This window comes from Aotus nancymaae, unplaced genomic scaffold (genome assembly GCF_030222135.1).
Source record: "Aotus nancymaae isolate 86718 unplaced genomic scaffold, 86718_ANA_hifiasm-v0.15.2.pri h1tg000117l, whole genome shotgun sequence".
Classification (NCBI taxonomy): Eukaryota; Metazoa; Chordata; class Mammalia; order Primates; family Aotidae; genus Aotus; species Aotus nancymaae.
In genome coordinates this window covers 6615972-6633960 of record NW_026988532.1, presented here as the reverse complement: position 1 = coordinate 6633960, position 17989 = coordinate 6615972, and the positions used below count along the sequence as shown (strand labels likewise).

General features: G+C 36.2%; 1 protein-coding gene across 6 annotated transcripts in view; it reads right to left on the bottom strand.

Moving 5' to 3' along the window:
* The window catches only part of NTNG1 (netrin G1), a 357410-nt gene that overhangs the window by 44222 nt on the left and 295199 nt on the right, over positions 1–17989 (bottom strand). For 2 of the 6 annotated variants that reach the window (XM_021667519.2, XM_012466321.3), the window contains exons 6-7: positions 6981–7148; positions 1090–1224 (exon numbers count right to left, since the gene is read on the bottom strand). The exons of 2 other annotated variants lie outside the window; for them this stretch is intronic. In XM_021667519.2, coding sequence (XP_021523194.1) covers positions 1090–1224; positions 6981–7148 — 303 coding nt within the window. Of the gene's footprint in view, positions 1–1089; positions 1225–6980; positions 7149–16719; positions 16780–17989 lie in introns of all 6 variants that reach the window. 2 more of the 6 variants (XM_021667522.2, XM_021667520.2) reach the window with 2 other exon arrangements.

The following is a 17989-nucleotide window of genomic DNA, read 5'->3' as shown; positions in this document are numbered from 1 at the left end:
GTGTTGTCCAATGTGGTAGACACCTGTGGCTATAAGCCTTACAAAATGGCCAGCCCTAATTGACATGTTCTCCAATGTACATCTGATTTCAAAGGCAATATAAAAATATGGAAAATATCGCCTTAAGAATTTTGACTAGTTATATGTTGAAATAAGAGTATCTTGTATATTTTGATCTAAATATAATTTTTATAAAAATTAATTTCTCCTATTTCTTTTTACTTTTTTAATGTGGAAAACAAAAAGATCTCAAATTACTTATGTGGTTGGCATGATTTTCTATCGGACCACACTGCTACCCAGGATGTGTCTTGTAGCTCTTTAATATGAGCAAACTACCTACATATAGATGAAACAGAAAGTTAGTTCAGAATTCAAAAGCAGAAAAGGTTATAAATGGCAGAAGGAACCTTCTGCCTTGATTTTAAAATTCATGTTCCTTGTACACACTGACATGCCACCTGCCTTGACAAGCTTTGAAGACCTGGTAATCTCACGAGAAATGAGGCTGAACCAAATGGCATTTGTCCACGGCTCCCCGGATAGTGACTAACCTCAGAGGCTTAAAATCAATATCAATTTTTGTTATTTATTTTACCCCACATTTAAATATTCCTTAGATTTATTACCTTTAGGTTCTTGGTTAAGATTCAGTGATGGGTATGATAGCAAGGGTGGTAATAAGTTATGTAGATATCATTTAATTTATGAACTCTGGAGCTCCAGGGTAGCTTTCAGTTCAAGAAATCTATTAACCACATGCACATCACCCTTCATTCTGCGGTGAGGATTTCCAAGCTGGGTCCCTATTGAGCCACTTAATTTATGGTCTGGCCAGGTATGTGGATCTCCATACAATATTTCAATATAAGTTGCTCCAGCTAACTGAGGGGACGAAGACGGGCTTCAAAACACTAGTTGGACAGCTGATGGATTGCTCGCCCATACATTGGCCGCAGCATTCAGTAGCTTTTAAAGCTTGTCAGCGGTTTGGATCTTTTTCTGCTCTGAGAAGCTGTGCACACCGGCCTAGCCAAGCACAATCAGCCATGCTGCAGCAGGCAGAGGGCAGCTCCCAGAGTTACTTACGTTGACAGCCGTAGTGCCAGGAATTTCCCGGCAGACACTCATCACACTTAGGCCCTGTTGTTCCAGTCTTACACTCACAAAATCCTGAGCCATTACAACGATCATGGATTGAGCCCAAAGGGTTACAATAACACTCTGTAGAAACAAGACAACACACAGGCTGGAGACAAGTCTGCATGGCTTACAGGTTATCAACACAGGAGCGTCACTTAAATGCATCACTTACTTAAAGAAAGATGTCCATTAATGAAATGCTTCGGCAAATATGGCTATTTCAGGGCATTTATTTATTTGCTTAGCCTTCCGTGATATCATTTTTATGGTATGGGAGGAAATCAACTGAAAACTTCCAAGAAAATAAGACATGCTTTTCACTGATAACAGATTGTGATGGAGATTCCATTTGTTAGGGTATTTTTAGATGGTTTAATGAATACCATGAGAAGTTTGTATATCAAGGACAAATCAATATGCCATCAGTGTAAAATGTGTTTTAAATTATTCAAATGGGCTTAGCCATTGCACTCAATACTTGAGAACTGCTGAACATTTTAAAGCTACAATATGAATGCACTTTGCTCATTCAAAGGTCGTTTTACTTTATGATTTGGGACACTGCCTTAACTTATTCATGTATATACCATTTTGTGATGAGCCTTTAGATGTTGTATTTGCTGGGCATATTAATGCAGCTTTTATGCAGCCTAGATTAACAGTCATGAAAGAAAAATAAACTTTGTAATCTTGAATAAATTTCAACATAGTTATAATTTAAGATGTATATTTTTCTTGATAATGTCTGCTGGCAGGACAATATGACTTTGCACAATAAAAGGTAAACAGAGTGTTTTCTTGATTCCTCACACATTCTTATATAGGATATTTTTACTTCTGAAGCTCTATTTTGCTTAAAACTTGAACGAGAAATGAATATTCTTTAGGCTTCTTCTATTAGCTGGAAAGGTAGTGGAAGTAGCTTGCAGCTTTTGGGTACTGTGGGCCAAAGTTCCGTTCCTCATTACTCTTTTAATAATTTAGGGGAAGTTATTGTATCTCTCAGTTTCCATTATTTAAAAATGCATATATTAAGCAGTTCCCTTACTAAAAACCAAACAAAACTATACCATCCAACTAACCAAGAGATGTCTTGAAAACTTAGTTTAATATAATAAAATTCAGCATCTTAGATTTGCTATGGGGATTCAGGATTTAACATTACAGTTGGATCCAGGGGTTTGACTCTAAATTTGTATCTCAGAGATTAATTAGATAATTTCTTCAAGTAAATGTGGAGTACCTTAGAAGTATGATTTATTTTATGCTAATTAAGTCAGGTTTTGAGTTCAGCATTCTTATAAAATAAAATATTCATCATATTTATATGATGGATAGTTATATATGTAGTTAAAAATAAAATTTAATAAACTCTAAAATGCTCCCTTCTTGCCTGGCTTAGTTTGTACTTAACAACTAGGGTTTTATTTTAAATTAACATTTCCTATTTTAATATGTGTATATATATGGAACCTGATTAAAAATATTTTAAAATAGTAATTTTGTGAAAGCTTTTAATGTTTGTCTGTACATAGGCATACTATAAATTTGTACCTATACCAAAACCGTAATTTTTTAAAACTGTTTAAAGTGAGGAAGTTGACAACGAATCACCAGCATATTGTAAGCCAGTAAGCAGAGTTACAGCTGGCCAACGTGAATTCACACACTTCTCCAGTCAATTAGCCCATGACCATTAATTAATATAAGGTTTTAGAGGCAAAAAAAAAAAAAAGTAAACAAAATTAAACAAAACAGTAGAATAGTTAAACCATAATATATCCCAGTCACTGTCATAGAAAATGGTAGTTAAGTGTAATTTTATGCAGTCATGAAAATAAAGGACAAGAGGAGTGTGGCCTTCCCTTCACCTTATATAACAAATAATTCTGTATTTAAAAAATATCATTTATGGAATTATGGTCAGTGTTGGATGTTGGGGTAATGGGAAGATCCTTGGAAGATATTTTATTCCATGAAATTAGGAAGAACATGTAGGACTGTTAGATTACAAAGCAACATAAAATACTTTGGGGGCCTTGATTTAAAAGTTATACTAGAATTGATTTATAGGTATTAAAAGTGTCTTGTGTTTGCTTTATGCTATTTAAGGTACCTCTGATTACCCAATCACAGGTTTCAAGGGGAATTAAAAATAAAATGCCATAATTTTGAGAAATGCTTAGCAGTAGCTGCTGAACTCTGTTTCATTCTGATGCAAAGCTTGTTAGCAGGATTATTAACAGTGATTACTCAAGGTCACAAACCACAGATCCTCTAGCTTCCTGCTTAATGCTCAAGTTTACATGAAACAGAAGCATGCAAGGATGCCATCTTCATGTAATTGCTGCATCATCACAGAGTAATTACATGTATCTTTAGAGACATGGCTGTGTGTGGAATTTGTATGAAAAATGGGCAAATTCACCGGTAATTACGAAGCAGCAATTGCTGTGGCAATATGAAATAGCCAGCTGCATTTTGTATTTGCCATAATATAAAATGATGCAAGTATTTTCAAACATCTATTTCATCACAGAGCCTACCTTTTGTTAAAGATATCAGTGGTTCCTTTACAGTCAGGGTGGTGAATTTTATTGTCAATTGTTAAAAAATTGGCAAAGTGTTTTTTTCTTTTATTTTTAATATAGACAAGACTTAGATGAAGTTCAAAGTCTCCAATTTTAGTGCCTTATTCTGTGAAGTGAATTGGGTAAATATCCCTTCATTTTCATTAGTGCTTTCTATACAAAATGGTATTAAAATTAACTGTCAATTACTTGTGATGTATCCTTTTGAATTTAATACTCAGTTCTGCCTCAAGCCCTTTAGGAAGCTTAAATGTGGAAAATAGTGGATAGGTTCATGCTGTCTTATACAGCAAACCAATGGAGCCACAGCTTCCAATGGTCCTGAGAGGCCAAACTCCAGCTTTAGCCTTGTGCACAGGCAGCCCCAATATCACTGCCCTCAGCACCTTAAGCAGGGTAAGTGAAATCTCCAGCTTTTAAGGAAATTGTTATTAATTCACTGTACGCATGTAAGCACTACAGATAAAAGATAGACCGTACTATCCATCAGCTAGCCAAATTTTTCAATTCATTTTTTAAAAACACTTTTCTCCTTTAGGAAAAGGGCAATAATTTAAGAAATTATGGTAGGTGAGGGAAAAATGTAGCTAATTTTACTTTTTATCTTATCTTATTTTTTTGAGATGGAGTCTCACTCTGTAGCCCAGGCTGGAGTGGAGTGGCGATATTCTCAGCTCACTGTAACCTCCATCTCTTGGGCTCAAGTGAGTCTCCTGCCTCAGCCTTCCGAGTAGCTGGGATTACAGGTGTGGGCCACCACTCTCGGCTTTTTATTTTTATTTTTTTTTCAGTAAAGACAAGGTTTTACCATGTTGGCCAGGCTGGTCTTGAACTCTTGATCTTAAGTGATCCATGCACCTGGGCCTTCTAAAGTCTGGGGTTACAGGCATGAGCCACCACGCCCAGCCTAATGGAGCTGACTTTAATAATACCTAAGAATGCACCTCTTTATGCTTACTAAGTACATTACGTGGTTTCAGGTACAAAATACTAAACAGAAACAGGATTACCTCAATAAAATGGAATTTTCCAAAAGTTTATAATTTTAATTAGAAAATTTTCTAGAAGGGGAGAAGAAAACTCTTCTTGATTTTTAAAAGTAAAAATAAATACAAAATTGGTATTGTTTTTCATATTTCCTCTGTAGTTTATGTGATTTAAAAGACAGACGTTGAATAGACTGTTTTCTACTCTGTGGATAATCAAATATGGATTTACAACTGAACTATACCTTTTAAAACTGGATAGAAAGAAGCAGATTTGGAGTTCATAGTTTACTCTGGAACTGGAAGAAAGGGCAAATTTCAGAATAATAGAATACTCTGAATAAAACATATTGTGATATTGTTATATTACCTGATAGGAGAAATTTTATGGAATAAAATCTTTCCTTTTAAGGCCTTTTTAAGATTGATTTAAAATAATATTAAATATTAGAAAACATTTTAATCTTAGGTATTTTGTAAAAATGATTAGGTTTTTCCCCTGTGTTCCTATTTATTTTAGCTTTTCTGTTGTTTACCTATCTACAGCATGACATTTATATATTTTTACAAATGACATTCAGTAAAATGTATTCTGCATTCAAAATTCAGATGACTACATGTCTTTTGGGTTTCATTAATATCCTCAAATCTTTGTAACTCAAGTGTTATGAAGACAATTGAACTTCTGTTCATAAAGACAGAGTAGAATTGCTGCTGTCATCCAAAAGGCATACCATGAGTAAAAGTCTGATGAGCTTAGCTTTGCTAATTGTGTCAGTGGTTGAGAGAAAGTGTTTAAGCTTTGAGGTCTAAAACCCTTTGCTGTAAGATTGGGGTCAATCTGCCCTACTTTCTCAAGGACAAGATAGGGGAAATAATCAGTGTAATACTTACCTTACTGTTTTGTTAATGAGGATTAAATAAACACTAAACAGGACATCTGCAAGCCAGTTCGCAGTTGACCAAGTGTTTTCTGTGCATTGCATCTGGTCCTCATCTGATTTAGAAGGCTCAAATGACTTACCTATGATACACAGCTATGAGATAGCAAACTGAAATTTGAGCCTAGCTTTCTGGCCTCTAAGTCCAGTACTTTCTCTCCTAATTGACAAATAATAAATAAAAAAATGCTTTGAAAAATAGAAAGTACTGTAGACATAAACAGTATTATATATACTTGGCCCAGTTTAATTAAAAAACAACTGTACAGCTATTTTTTTGTGACACTTGGATCTTGAGAATCCAATCAGAGGACAATGATCCCAGAAATATGAATTGGATTTCTTTTCTTGATAAAAAGACTGCTTGTCACTTTTCAGCTTGTGTATCCTATTGAACGTATCTCAGTGTGAAAAAGTTTACCTTTAAAATTGGGTGCCTATATAGCTACCTACTGGTGTAAGGGCTACACATATATTTTTCAGCATTTCAAATATATGCATTGCTTCAGCATGAATTATGAAGTGAAATTCCATTTACTGTTTTTTATTTTTCCCTTGGCACCCCCGCATTCTTAAACACAGGTGTCACTATGTAAAAGGCAGGAGATTTTCTGGGTGGGAAAGGCACCCCTTCCTCCCTAGGTGCTAAGAGCAGTAGTCATTGGTGGGGAGGGAAGGGAAAGTGCTCAGGGGGCTCTGTGGACTCAGTTTTCCAGGGCTAAGAAAATTAATTGACTAGAATACTTTTGAGATATTACTCCTCCTTTTGGGAGCTGTAGGAAAATTCAATAAATGGAATTTCATTGCTATGGATGAAGAAGTCAGACAAACTTCTACATTTCCAGTTGCTAATTGTTTTCAATTTCAAATAGCAACATTTCTAATCTATCAATACTCGTTGATCACCAATTATATGCAAGAGTTTGTACCCCAATTTTTGATATCTATAATTAAATTCCATATAATAAGTTTCTATTTTGAAAGTTGAATGTATAATTTAAGGCTATAAGATCAGTTCAGAATCATCAGGTTTTAAAATTTCATATAAAAACAAAAATGAGAAGAAAGAAAATTCTTAATTTCTTTAACATGATTTCTGAGATCATCATTTAAAGCATCAACATAAGGACTCAAAGTATATCCCTCAACTATAATCTCAACCAGTACAAGTGAATTTTAACTCTACCATAGGATATTTGCTCCATTGAGAAAGTTCATTCTAGCTCAACCATGATGCAAGTCACCAGCCTCTCCACCCTAAATAGCTCCCCATAGCTCAAAAGGCACAGAACAATAGCTGAAATTGTAATGGAACTGACCTATGCACACATTCTCATCGTCCAGTTGTGCAGAAGCATTTCTGAAGTAGCCCAGCCTGCATAACTCACAGTGCTGCCCTCTAGTGTTGTGTTTACAGCTCACGCAAATGACTGTATTTAGCAGATCGATATAACTGCATCGATTGGAGTGGCCGAAGCATTCACAATCTTGCAAGGAAGAACAGAAATGTATACAAAGTGTATACAGTAGCAGAGTAATAGCATACTACATGCTTAGATAAAATGAGGGATGGAGAAAAGACGGTGGAATGGCATTACATATATGTGGTTCAACATGACACATGGTGACAACAGGTGGTTGTGACTAGCATGGAAATAGCATCTGTTTCAAGCAGGATAGAAAGGTCGAACATTCGGAACAGGACTGAAGATTGTTAATTCTTGGCAGACAAGATGAACAGAAGCATTTGCAGGTGTGCACCTTTTAAAATTTGAGAAGCCTCAGTTTCCAGTGATGCAAACGTCTATTTTTTGCACAGAGAATTTTACTGTCTTTGCACCATTTATCTCGTTTTCTCTTCATCTTTTCAGCCTTAAAAAAGTGGGAGGGGTTTGTGTGAGCATTGAGAGTCTGAGTCCGATCACCATGGCTCTTCTGCTCTCTGACATCATGCCAAGACAGCAACTCAATCGGGGTTTCATACACATCATGGCAAATTTAACAGAGATCTAGACAATGAAACAATTCTTTGTATTTGTTTTTCTCTGATGCTAAGAGGAGAAGATGGCTTTCTTAAGCCTTTCTTCAGACCAAATCTGTATGTGTGTGTGTGAGAGAAGACATAAAAGCGGGGAGATCATTTGTGTGAAAAAGTGCTCGTAAGATTTCCTCCTTTTCTTTTAAGTTTCAAGAATAGTTTGCTACAAAAGAAGAATTAGGCAGCTACTGTAACCCCACATGTCTTTTCCTTGGTCTCTTTAAAATGTTAGAGGTACCTTTGAGGCTTAGGAGAGATGGTGGTAACGACTAGACAGGGAGATGAAGAAGGGAATGAGAGGAGTTGGGGAAGGTTGGAGGGTGACTAGATTTCTTCTTTCTTGCATCTCAACTAGAGCAAGAAGTTGTAAATCCAATTCAACCTTTTTAAAAGAAATGGTAACGACAAAGTCTCTGTTGATAGAAATAATTACTACAAAAGTGTGAGTGGTAACTAGGAGGGGTATCTATTTTGTCTTCTTGGAATACGAGGGTAAATCTAGCTGGACATTTATAAGAAAGGTCAACTAGGATATTGCACATTTTGTTTGTTTAAAAATATTTCTTGCATCAATATCTTGCTTTTATTTTATGCCACTAGGAAGCCAAGCACAGTCACTATTTGAACTCATTCATTCATTCATTCAGCAAATATTTTCACTGAGTTTGTTTATGTGTCAGGAACTTGGCTAGGTGTTGAGTTACTATTTTGGCCTATATAAAATTTTGCAAATACTATATTTTGATGGCCAGAGTAAAAATGAGTAAGTGTTGTCAAGTAAATAATAGTAAGAGATAGCTAACTTTTAAAACTTAAAAAAAAATTCATATGCTACCACTCATCAGAAAAGTTCATATTCATTTGTTAGAAAGCTAGTTACTACAAAAGAAAGCTGAGATCAAGGTCCTGATGGAATGAAATCAAATTTGGATAGAAGCAGAGGAGGACACTGGGAATGGTGAAGAGTAGAAGATAACCAGAAACAGTATCAGCAACTTTGGGACCCCAGTTGCTAAAAGAGAGGCAAGAAAAAAGGGAAGATCCTGAAGCCAAGCCACTCCCTTTATTTGAGGTCAGCTGTATCACCATGTGCACGTGCACAGGGAGTGAAGGGTGAGTGTGAGGACAGGAAGCAGTCAGAGGGGAGGTGAGTATGAGGGTAGGGAGAGTCCTGGGAAAAGGTGGCCTTGAGACTCCAATGTAGGAAACAGAGTAAGAAAATACCCAAATAAATTTAGTAGTAGAGGCATGCCAAGTTAACAATAATACTCCGATAATCATAGAGTTACAGATTAGTAAATTAAAATCTGTTGGAAAACAACAATCATCTCCCACCAATCCACTGTACCTCTCTGAGTTCCGCCTTGTTTATACCGGCATTACTGACTGCAGAGGAAATCAGAAAGGCTTCTAGAGTCTTCTCTGTTTGAGGGTTTGAAATAAAGACAATCTTTCAGGACTAGAGCCTTTTGAGAGCAGTGGTTGAAGGAAGGAAACCCAATTATCAAACCTAATTGTTTCCCAAGGACTTTTTGAGAACTGCCAGGAATTCCTGAGGAGGGGCAACAATAGCCCCGCCCCTGGGTCCCTTCCTCTGGAAGAGGTCTCTTATTGACTGTCCTTTTTCAGGTTCTCCAACGCTGGTTGGTTGGTTCCTGGTACATCTAATTTAATTAACAGAGTTTTGTTCAAAAGTATCTTTTTATGTGCAAAAATTCATTCTAGGAGCTTTCTACAGCTACATAGAAGCTTGTTGCCTGGAAGCTTGTTTAGTAAATAAGACAACATATGCTCAGATAACCAGAAAGAAAATAGTGTGTGCTAAGAAAAAATAGTGACGCAAAGCAATCTAAGTAGAAGGAAAACTTCATTTAACATGAGGGGAATTAGAAAAAACGTACTACAGGACTTGCACTCTGAATCTTCTTTAGGGCAGGGAGAGTTTATTAAAACAAAACAAAATAAAATGGAATGAGCATTTTAGGAGAAAACAATAGAGTGAAGAGTGGGCAAAGGTATGAAGTTGGGGAAACGTAGAGAATAAGGCTAGTGACTTTTCACAGCATAGTTCCTTTGTGGGTACCTAAAGGATTCTGTAGCTTCTGCCCCACGGCCAGAACTACATGCTTAACTCCACCTGACAAAGCTTTATCTGAGGGACAAAGCAAATCTGTAAGATATCCAAGTTCAACACTTTGAGGCCCGTTTCACGAATCTCCATAGAAATGTTAAATATGATATTATCACTACTATTATCTGAATTTAATGAATAGTACACATTTCTGTGGTGACATTAACTATTTATGGGTCTTGTTTAAAAATTAATGTATTAATTTGATAGGAAAAGTTAAATAATTATATAAGAAACCATACTCAGCTAAACACAATAGTATAAATTTATTTCAAATGATAACTGGATAATTTAAATGTTTTATAATCTAGAAAATGGGCTAATGATAACTTGATTCCTTTAAGACTTCTAGTACTCTTCTGAGACTTAGATAAAGCCATCTTCTCTGGCTATAATATATTTGAGAATATAAAATAAGAAACAGATCTTTGAAAGTGATTTGAATAACATAAGAGTATTATATAAATGCAAAGTATTTGAAATATGACTCATAAACTGCTGTATTAGTTTTTGGTTTTCTGTTAATTTCCCACTTTTTAATATCTGGTCTTTCCACACAGGCACAGAACCTAGTAAGATATAGCTTGAGCTACATTATTTTACTAAGATACTGAAGGGATAACAGTTTAATAATTCTTTGATTCTTCAAATCACTGACCTCCCACAACCTCCCATTTCTTCTTATAAAGTATAGTATCCATGGTCCAATCCTTATAATCACTTCCTTATATATACTCCCTTGCCCTTCTACCCCCCAATTATAGGGAAATCTTGATCCTGGTTCAATCTTGATGCTGGTTAAATTCAACTCTCCAGGAAGTCCTAGCCAGAGCTATCAGGCAAGAGAAAGAAATAAGAGGCATTCAAATTGGAAAAGAGGAAATCAAATTGTCTCTGATGACAACATGATCATATACCTAGACAACCCTAAAGATTTCTGTAGGAGAATCCTAGACTGATTGCCAACTTCAGCAAAGTCTCAGGATATAAAATCAGTGTACAAAAATCCATAGCATTTCTGTACACCAATAATATTCAAGGTGCAAATCATATTAAAAAATCAATCCCATTTACATAGCCACAAAAATAAAATAAAATACCTATGAATACAGCTAACTGAGGAGGTGAAAGATCTTTACAAGGAGAATTACAAAACATGGATGGGACAAATTGTAGACAACACAAATAAATGAAAAAATATCCCATGCTCATGGGTTGAAAGAATTAATATTGTTAAAAATCACCCATTACCGGAAGCAAATTACAGATTCAATGCAATTCCTATCAAATTACCAATGTCATTCTTCACAGAATCTGAAAAACCAACCCTTAAGTTCATATGGACACCCCCCCCCACAAAAAAAGCCCAAATAGCCAAAGCCAAAGCATTTCTAAGCAAAAGAAACAAATCCAGAGGTATCACATTGCCTGACTTCAAATTATACTACAAAACTATAGTAACTAAAACAGCAAAGTATGGGTACAAAAATAGACAAATAGATTAATGGAACAGAATAGAGAACCCAACAACAAAGCCACATACCTACAACCAACTGACCTTCTATAAAGTGGACAAAACTAAACAATGGGGAAAAAACACTCTATTCAATTAACTGTGCTGAGAAAACTGGCTAGCAATATACAGAAGAATGACACTGAACCCGTATCTCACCCTACACAAATACTAGCTCAAGATGGATTAAGGACCTAAATATAAGACCTGAAACCATAAAAATCCTGGAAGAAAACATAGGAAAAACTCTTCTGTGCATCAGCCTAGGCAAAGAATTTATAACAAAGACTCAAAAAGCAAATACAACAAAAACAAACAAAAAAATTAAAAAATGGGACTTAAACTAAAAAGCTTCTGCATAGCAAAATAAATAATCAACAGAACAAACAGACGACCTACAGAATGGGAGAAATATTTAGAAATTATGCCTCTAAAGACTAATATTTAAAATCTACAAGGAACAAACAACTCAACGGGAATAAAACAAACAACAACATTAAAAACTGGGCAAAGGACACAAACAGACATTTCTCAAAAGAAAACATACAAGTAGCCAACAAGCACATGAAAAAATGCTCAGTATCACTAATCATCAGAGAAATAGAAATTAAAATCACACTGAGGTGCCATCTTACACTAGTCAAAATGACTGTAATAAAAAGTCAAAAAGCAACAGATATTGGCATGGATGTAGAGAAAAGGGAATACTCATATGCTGTTGGCGGGAATGTAAATAAGATCAAACTCCAAGGAAAACGGTATAGAGATATCTCAAAAAACTAAAAACAGAATTGCCATATGACCCAGCAATTCTACTACGGGTATCTACCCAAAGGAACATACATCATTATATGAAAAAGACAACTACAGTCATATGTTTATTGCAGTACTATTTACCATAGCAAAGTCATGAACCTAACCTAAGTGTCCACCAATGGTTGACTGATTAAAGAAAATGTGTATATACCCCACGGAATACTATGTAGACATAAGAAAGAATTAAATGATGTCATTTGCAGCACTGTGGATGGAGCTGCAGGCTATTATCCTAAGTGAACTAACAGAGAAGCAGAAAATCAAATATTGCATGTTCTTATATACAAGTAGGGGTTAAAGGGTACACATAGACATAGAGATGGAGAACTAGACTCCGAGCACTCCAAAATGGGGGACATTTAAGAACTGAAAATTACTACTGGGTCCAATGTCTAATATTTGGGTGATGAGTCTACTAGAAGCCCAATCCCCCACCATTATGCATGTAATACCCATGTAACACACAAGCACATGTACCCCCTGAGTTGAAATTTTTTTAAAAAAATTTAACTTTTCATCTCTTCATGCTCATATCCCCATAGATAAATGTGGCTAGTTTTTCTCCAACCGTTTAGAAACAAGTCTCATTTGAAGTTCATGACCATAAATCTCAGTGGGGTCCTTAGAGCTGCCTGGTAAACCTTCCTGAAGCAGCTTCTGGGCCACCACACTCTCTTAGTTCTCCTCCTTCCCTACCCATCATTGCTTTTTTCTCTATTTTGCTTTTTGTCCTCATCTCCTCAAATGTTTCAAGCTTTAATCATTGGACTTCTTTGTTACTTACATTCACACTAGATGTTTTTTACCGAACTCCATGGTATATATGTGGGGCATTCTAAAATAGTTATTTCCAGGGTGGACTAACTCCCCCGTTAATTAGTGAGACTCTCTTCAGAGTCATCCATTGTATGCCACTGTCTTCCTAGAATTTCCACTTGGACATTTTATAAACATCTCAACTTTAACTTGTTCAAAGCTGAGCTCTTGGGTTGCCTTCCTAAACTTGCTACTCATCCAGGCTGCTCTAGCTATCTCAGTAAATGACCACTCAATTCCTCCAACTGCTTAGCTTACACCTCTCACCATCACTACCACCTCTTCCTTAGACATATCATCAACCCATACTTGGATTATTGCCATTGTGCCCAAACTGCTTTTCTGGCCTCAAACCTTGTGTAATGTCATCTCCACATGGCAGACAGAGTGACTCTTTCGAAACTTAAGTGCGGTCCTGGCGTCCCTCTGCTCATTATCCTAATGGCTTCACATTTTATTCAGAACAAAAGAGGAGTCCATTCATTCTCTAGTGACCTGGACCCTGGCCTTCCTCGGGGAGCTCATTGCTAGTACACTCCTCATAATTCATGGCACAGTGCCTCCATGTTGCTCTTCAAACATGCCAAGCACTTCCCAGGTCCTATGTACTTGCTGGTCTGGAATACCCTCAGACATCTCCATTACTTGCTTCCCCACTTCTTTTTCAAATATCTTCTCAAAGAAAGTTATCTGACCATTTAATCTGAAATAATAGCCCCCACCCACATACCCTAATCCCTCAATTTCCTAATCTTGTTTATATTTTTTCATAGAATTTGTAATATTCAAAAAGTATATGCAAAAATAATTTCTTCCCCTCTAGTTTAGTGTAAATATTCAAGGGCAGACTGTGTCTGTTATGTGCACAATTGTAACTACAGAACTTAAAATATTGCCTGGCATATACTAAGCACTGAGAAAAATATTGTCAAATGAATGAATGATGAATGATAATCCTGAGGCCCCTTCCTTTGGGGAACAGAGGAAGACACAGAGAAGAGTTATGTTTAAATTCATTCCTTCATCATTCGAATTCCTGAAGAGAATCTGACTGTATCTTATATATTAAAGAGTTAGAAAAACAATAGCCACAGAACAAGCTGTAGCTGAGTTAGTGATTATTTTAGCTGCGAGTTCACTATATGTCTATGAACAGATCAGTTTAGGCAGAGAAAAAGCAGGTTTCTGAAAACTGCTGTGGTTTTATACGGTTTTTCGTCTCAAATTTCATTTTAGAAAAGTTTCATTACTGTTGTATAAACAAAGCTAAAAGGGGTCTTTAGCTTTATGTATACACAATATGGCACAACAAACATTGGCAACACATATTTATTGAGAACTACCCTGTACCACGTACAGCCATCATGTACCAGGAGACAAAGTTAATGAAGTCCAGGCCTCCAGAGTCTAGTGCGGGCTTTTTCAACCTTGGCACTATTGCCATTTTTGGGCCAAACAACTCTTTGTTGTATGGGACTGTCCTGTGTATTGCAGGCTTTTCAAATGCATCCATGGGCCCTTTACAGACTAGATGACTAGATGTGGTAGCAACCCCAAACTGTGACAACCAGAAATGTCTCCAGACATTGCCAAATGTCCCCTGGAGGGCAAAATCCACCTACATCCCCACTAAGTACTATTGTTCTGGGGGGAAGATAGAAAAAATACTATATACGTGCAATATATGGGATATATTGCAACATAGAAGGCAGTTGTGATAATCAAGTACTTAGTACCTAGCCAGTTAAGAGCAATAAAGGCTAGAGGTGTTTTACAAGGGGAAGGGTTCAAAGTTGACTTTCTAGATAAGGAAAGGACCAAGTCTCCTCTAAGGTTTAAAAGGTTCCTTCTTACTGACACTGGCTAGGGAAGACCTGGGCAGATAAGAGTTTCAGGAAATGAAGAGGTTGGATACAGAGAATGAAAGAAAAGAATGTTACTAAGAGGAGGGGATTCAATATCTCTTTTGCATCTTCTTTCTTACTGTTCCCCATGTTGCCTATATTATATTAGTAAGTTACCTCTGTAAATATACTGAATGTGGCACATTTAGAACAGGTAGATTTTTTTAATTTTGGCCAAATGAGGAAAACTAATTCAAATTCAGAGCTGATTAAAATTCACTTTAGACATTCAAAAAGGAAGAATTTGAGAAAAAGACTTTAAAGGTGAAGGAATTGGAACTCTAAAAAGAATCTTCCCTTCACTGCATTACATGCAGTGATTCTGGAAATTAAGAGGCTCTAGCATTTTCTGTCTTTTCCCCATCCACAACCCTGTCTTGCATCCTTACATAGCTGTTGAAGCTCTTCCACACATATCATTTGATGATGATGTGAATTTGTCTATAGTAAGTCTACTTCGTTGGGTAGCTTTCCCCTGCCTCCAGGGTTGTGTCTGGACCTCATTGGTGCTCTGTCCTCAAGAAGCTAGAGATGCAGGGTCAAATTCCAGGTTCAGAGGCCTCTTGTGTATCCAGCACACTTGACATGACAGAAAAGAGATGAACTTTGTACGTGCTTTTTCCTTCCTTTCCCCTTCACCTCCTTTGTTTCCTTCCATATGGCATCCCTATGGTGGCTTCAGTGACTGCCTGCATGTCACACCACGTGCATAGATTGGTTTGTTACCCTCTGAGCCTGCATCTGCTTTTCTCAAACAAGACTTATTTCCCCAAATTTCAAAACCAATTGGGTTTCCTTACACCCAAATTGGCATCTTCTGTGTTCCATGGTTAAAAGTACATTTGGGAAAAATTTGAGACATGGTTTAGATACTCTTGGTTTCTCTTTTCCCATTTTCTGACCAGCTTCCACTTTTTCTCTGTGTGTCACAGAAGGACAAATTCAACATTGATTAAAATCTGGGAAATGACTAAATTCAATAAGGAATAGGAAAACATTATGGTCATTTTCACCAAATGGGTCAAACTAAGTTCAGATTTTATTAATCAATATATTTCTTTGTAAGAGGTGTTTTATGAAAAAACAAAAAAACAAAACCAGAAAGTGACATATGCCCAACAGTCAAGGGTGGAAAACAAGACACACCTGTTACACAGGACATTTAAAGAACAAAAAAATGGTGAAATAAAAACATAAGTCTTTATGTTTCCTGAAAAATCTTCATTCTGTGAAAGACAGATGCTAGCTGGAATGGGCCATTCATGAGTCACAGATGAGCACTGCTCACTTTCATTTAAAGAAAGTAATATAACTATTATTTTTGGATCATAAGCAACACTTAATCCATTGCAGATTTCACTTGTGTTTTTCAAAGTTATTCAAAACAATTTTTTGGAAGCATAAATTCCAAGGTGTTTCATTTGTCACAAAGTGAAATGGGCACCATACATGGAACCTGCCATTCTGGTCTCATGAAAAGCACCCTTGAAACTCACTGTAAGTGGGTTTCCTCATTTTCAATGCAAATGAGTGTCCATGTTAGTGTTCTCACATTCATGGTCTAAACAGGTACCTCAATCATTGTCATTCTTATTCACACATTAATCTTTCAGAAAACAAATGTTGTAGCACTTTTAATTGTAGTCAAGTTTCTGAGTGAAGCATTTTTTTTTTTCTTACAGATGATTCTCAGTACTATTTGATGCATTGATTGGTATCAGTCAACATGCCTCACCAATAAGCTGATGGGTACACTTCACAGATATTCCAGATTCATACAGTGCAAAGTTTCACAACACATAACACCATGAAATCACTGTATGAATCCAAGAATTCCTACCTCTCTTGTGGTTTGCAACTTGAACAGAAGAAACTGTTGACAAAGCTAATTTGGGAGCAACTGGATAGGTTTAAAAGAATGAACAATAAATTAGAAACAATAGTGAAACGTTCAAACTGTAATAACTTATCACCAACCCACTTAAAAAGTAGCCCTAAATTAAGAGATTATTGGTATCTGTTGTTTCTGGGAATTTGTTTGAATCACAAAGTAAGGCTAGCATTTGGCTGAAAATGGTTCAACATTGTCAGTAATACAGTTTTGAAGTTTTCTTTTCAGAGGCAAAAATTATTACCATTTAAATCAAGAATCCAGTGAAGCAAGGATCATTCCCATAACAATATGGATAGTAGGATCCCCTACTGTCAATTTAAAAAAATAGTAGTTGTGTTGTCAGTTGACATTATCATTGCCTCGGTTCACCATGACATTCTATGTCATCATAAAGTAGTCTACATATATACCATTTAGACTATTCTTGTTGAACTCATTAGATACCCTAGAACATAGTCAGTCCCAATAGTCAGCCATTCAGCAGCATTTGGGCCTAAGTCTCAGAGTCACCTTGAACATGTATACCTTTGTGTACCTTTAAAAGTTGTAGTCTTCTCAGCATTTATTACCTTTTTGATGATATCAGCTTGTTAATGGCAGGGTTTTCTCTCTGTGTTTGCCTGACATTTCTTTTCCAATTATTCATAAAGAGTTGCTTGTGAAAATAGCCAAAACAGAATAGAGCCTGATGTTCTTTGCAGATGTGGACAAGATAAATTATGGCTGCAGAGAACTGGCCTCTGTTACAAAGTGCACCTTTTGCTAAAATTTCAAAGTTTAAGCACTTTGTTCAACCGTGCTGCTTCTCAATAGATTCATTTGAACTCATTATCCACATTCTAAGAAAGTACAATTGGTATGACATAAAGATATTTCTGAAAGTGTTTTGTCCTGTGACACTCAAAGAAAACACAGCAAAATAATTAAATGGGCCTACTTCAGGTTTTGAACAATGCATAATCTTGTTCAGCTCAAAACTCACTGGGGAGAAGTGTTGTCTTAGAGCCTGCGTTGTATAATCTGTGGACTATGAAATTCAATAGGAAATACTGAGAGACATTTCACTGAAGATGCTGCCATTGAACTTGCCAAGGAATAAAACCACTAAACCTCTTCTGAATCCTCACAGAATTATACTAATAGGGGTGAGCTTGGTCTGTATTTCTTCTTTCATATATATATGCAGAAACTTGAAAAAAATCATTTGGAGCAGATG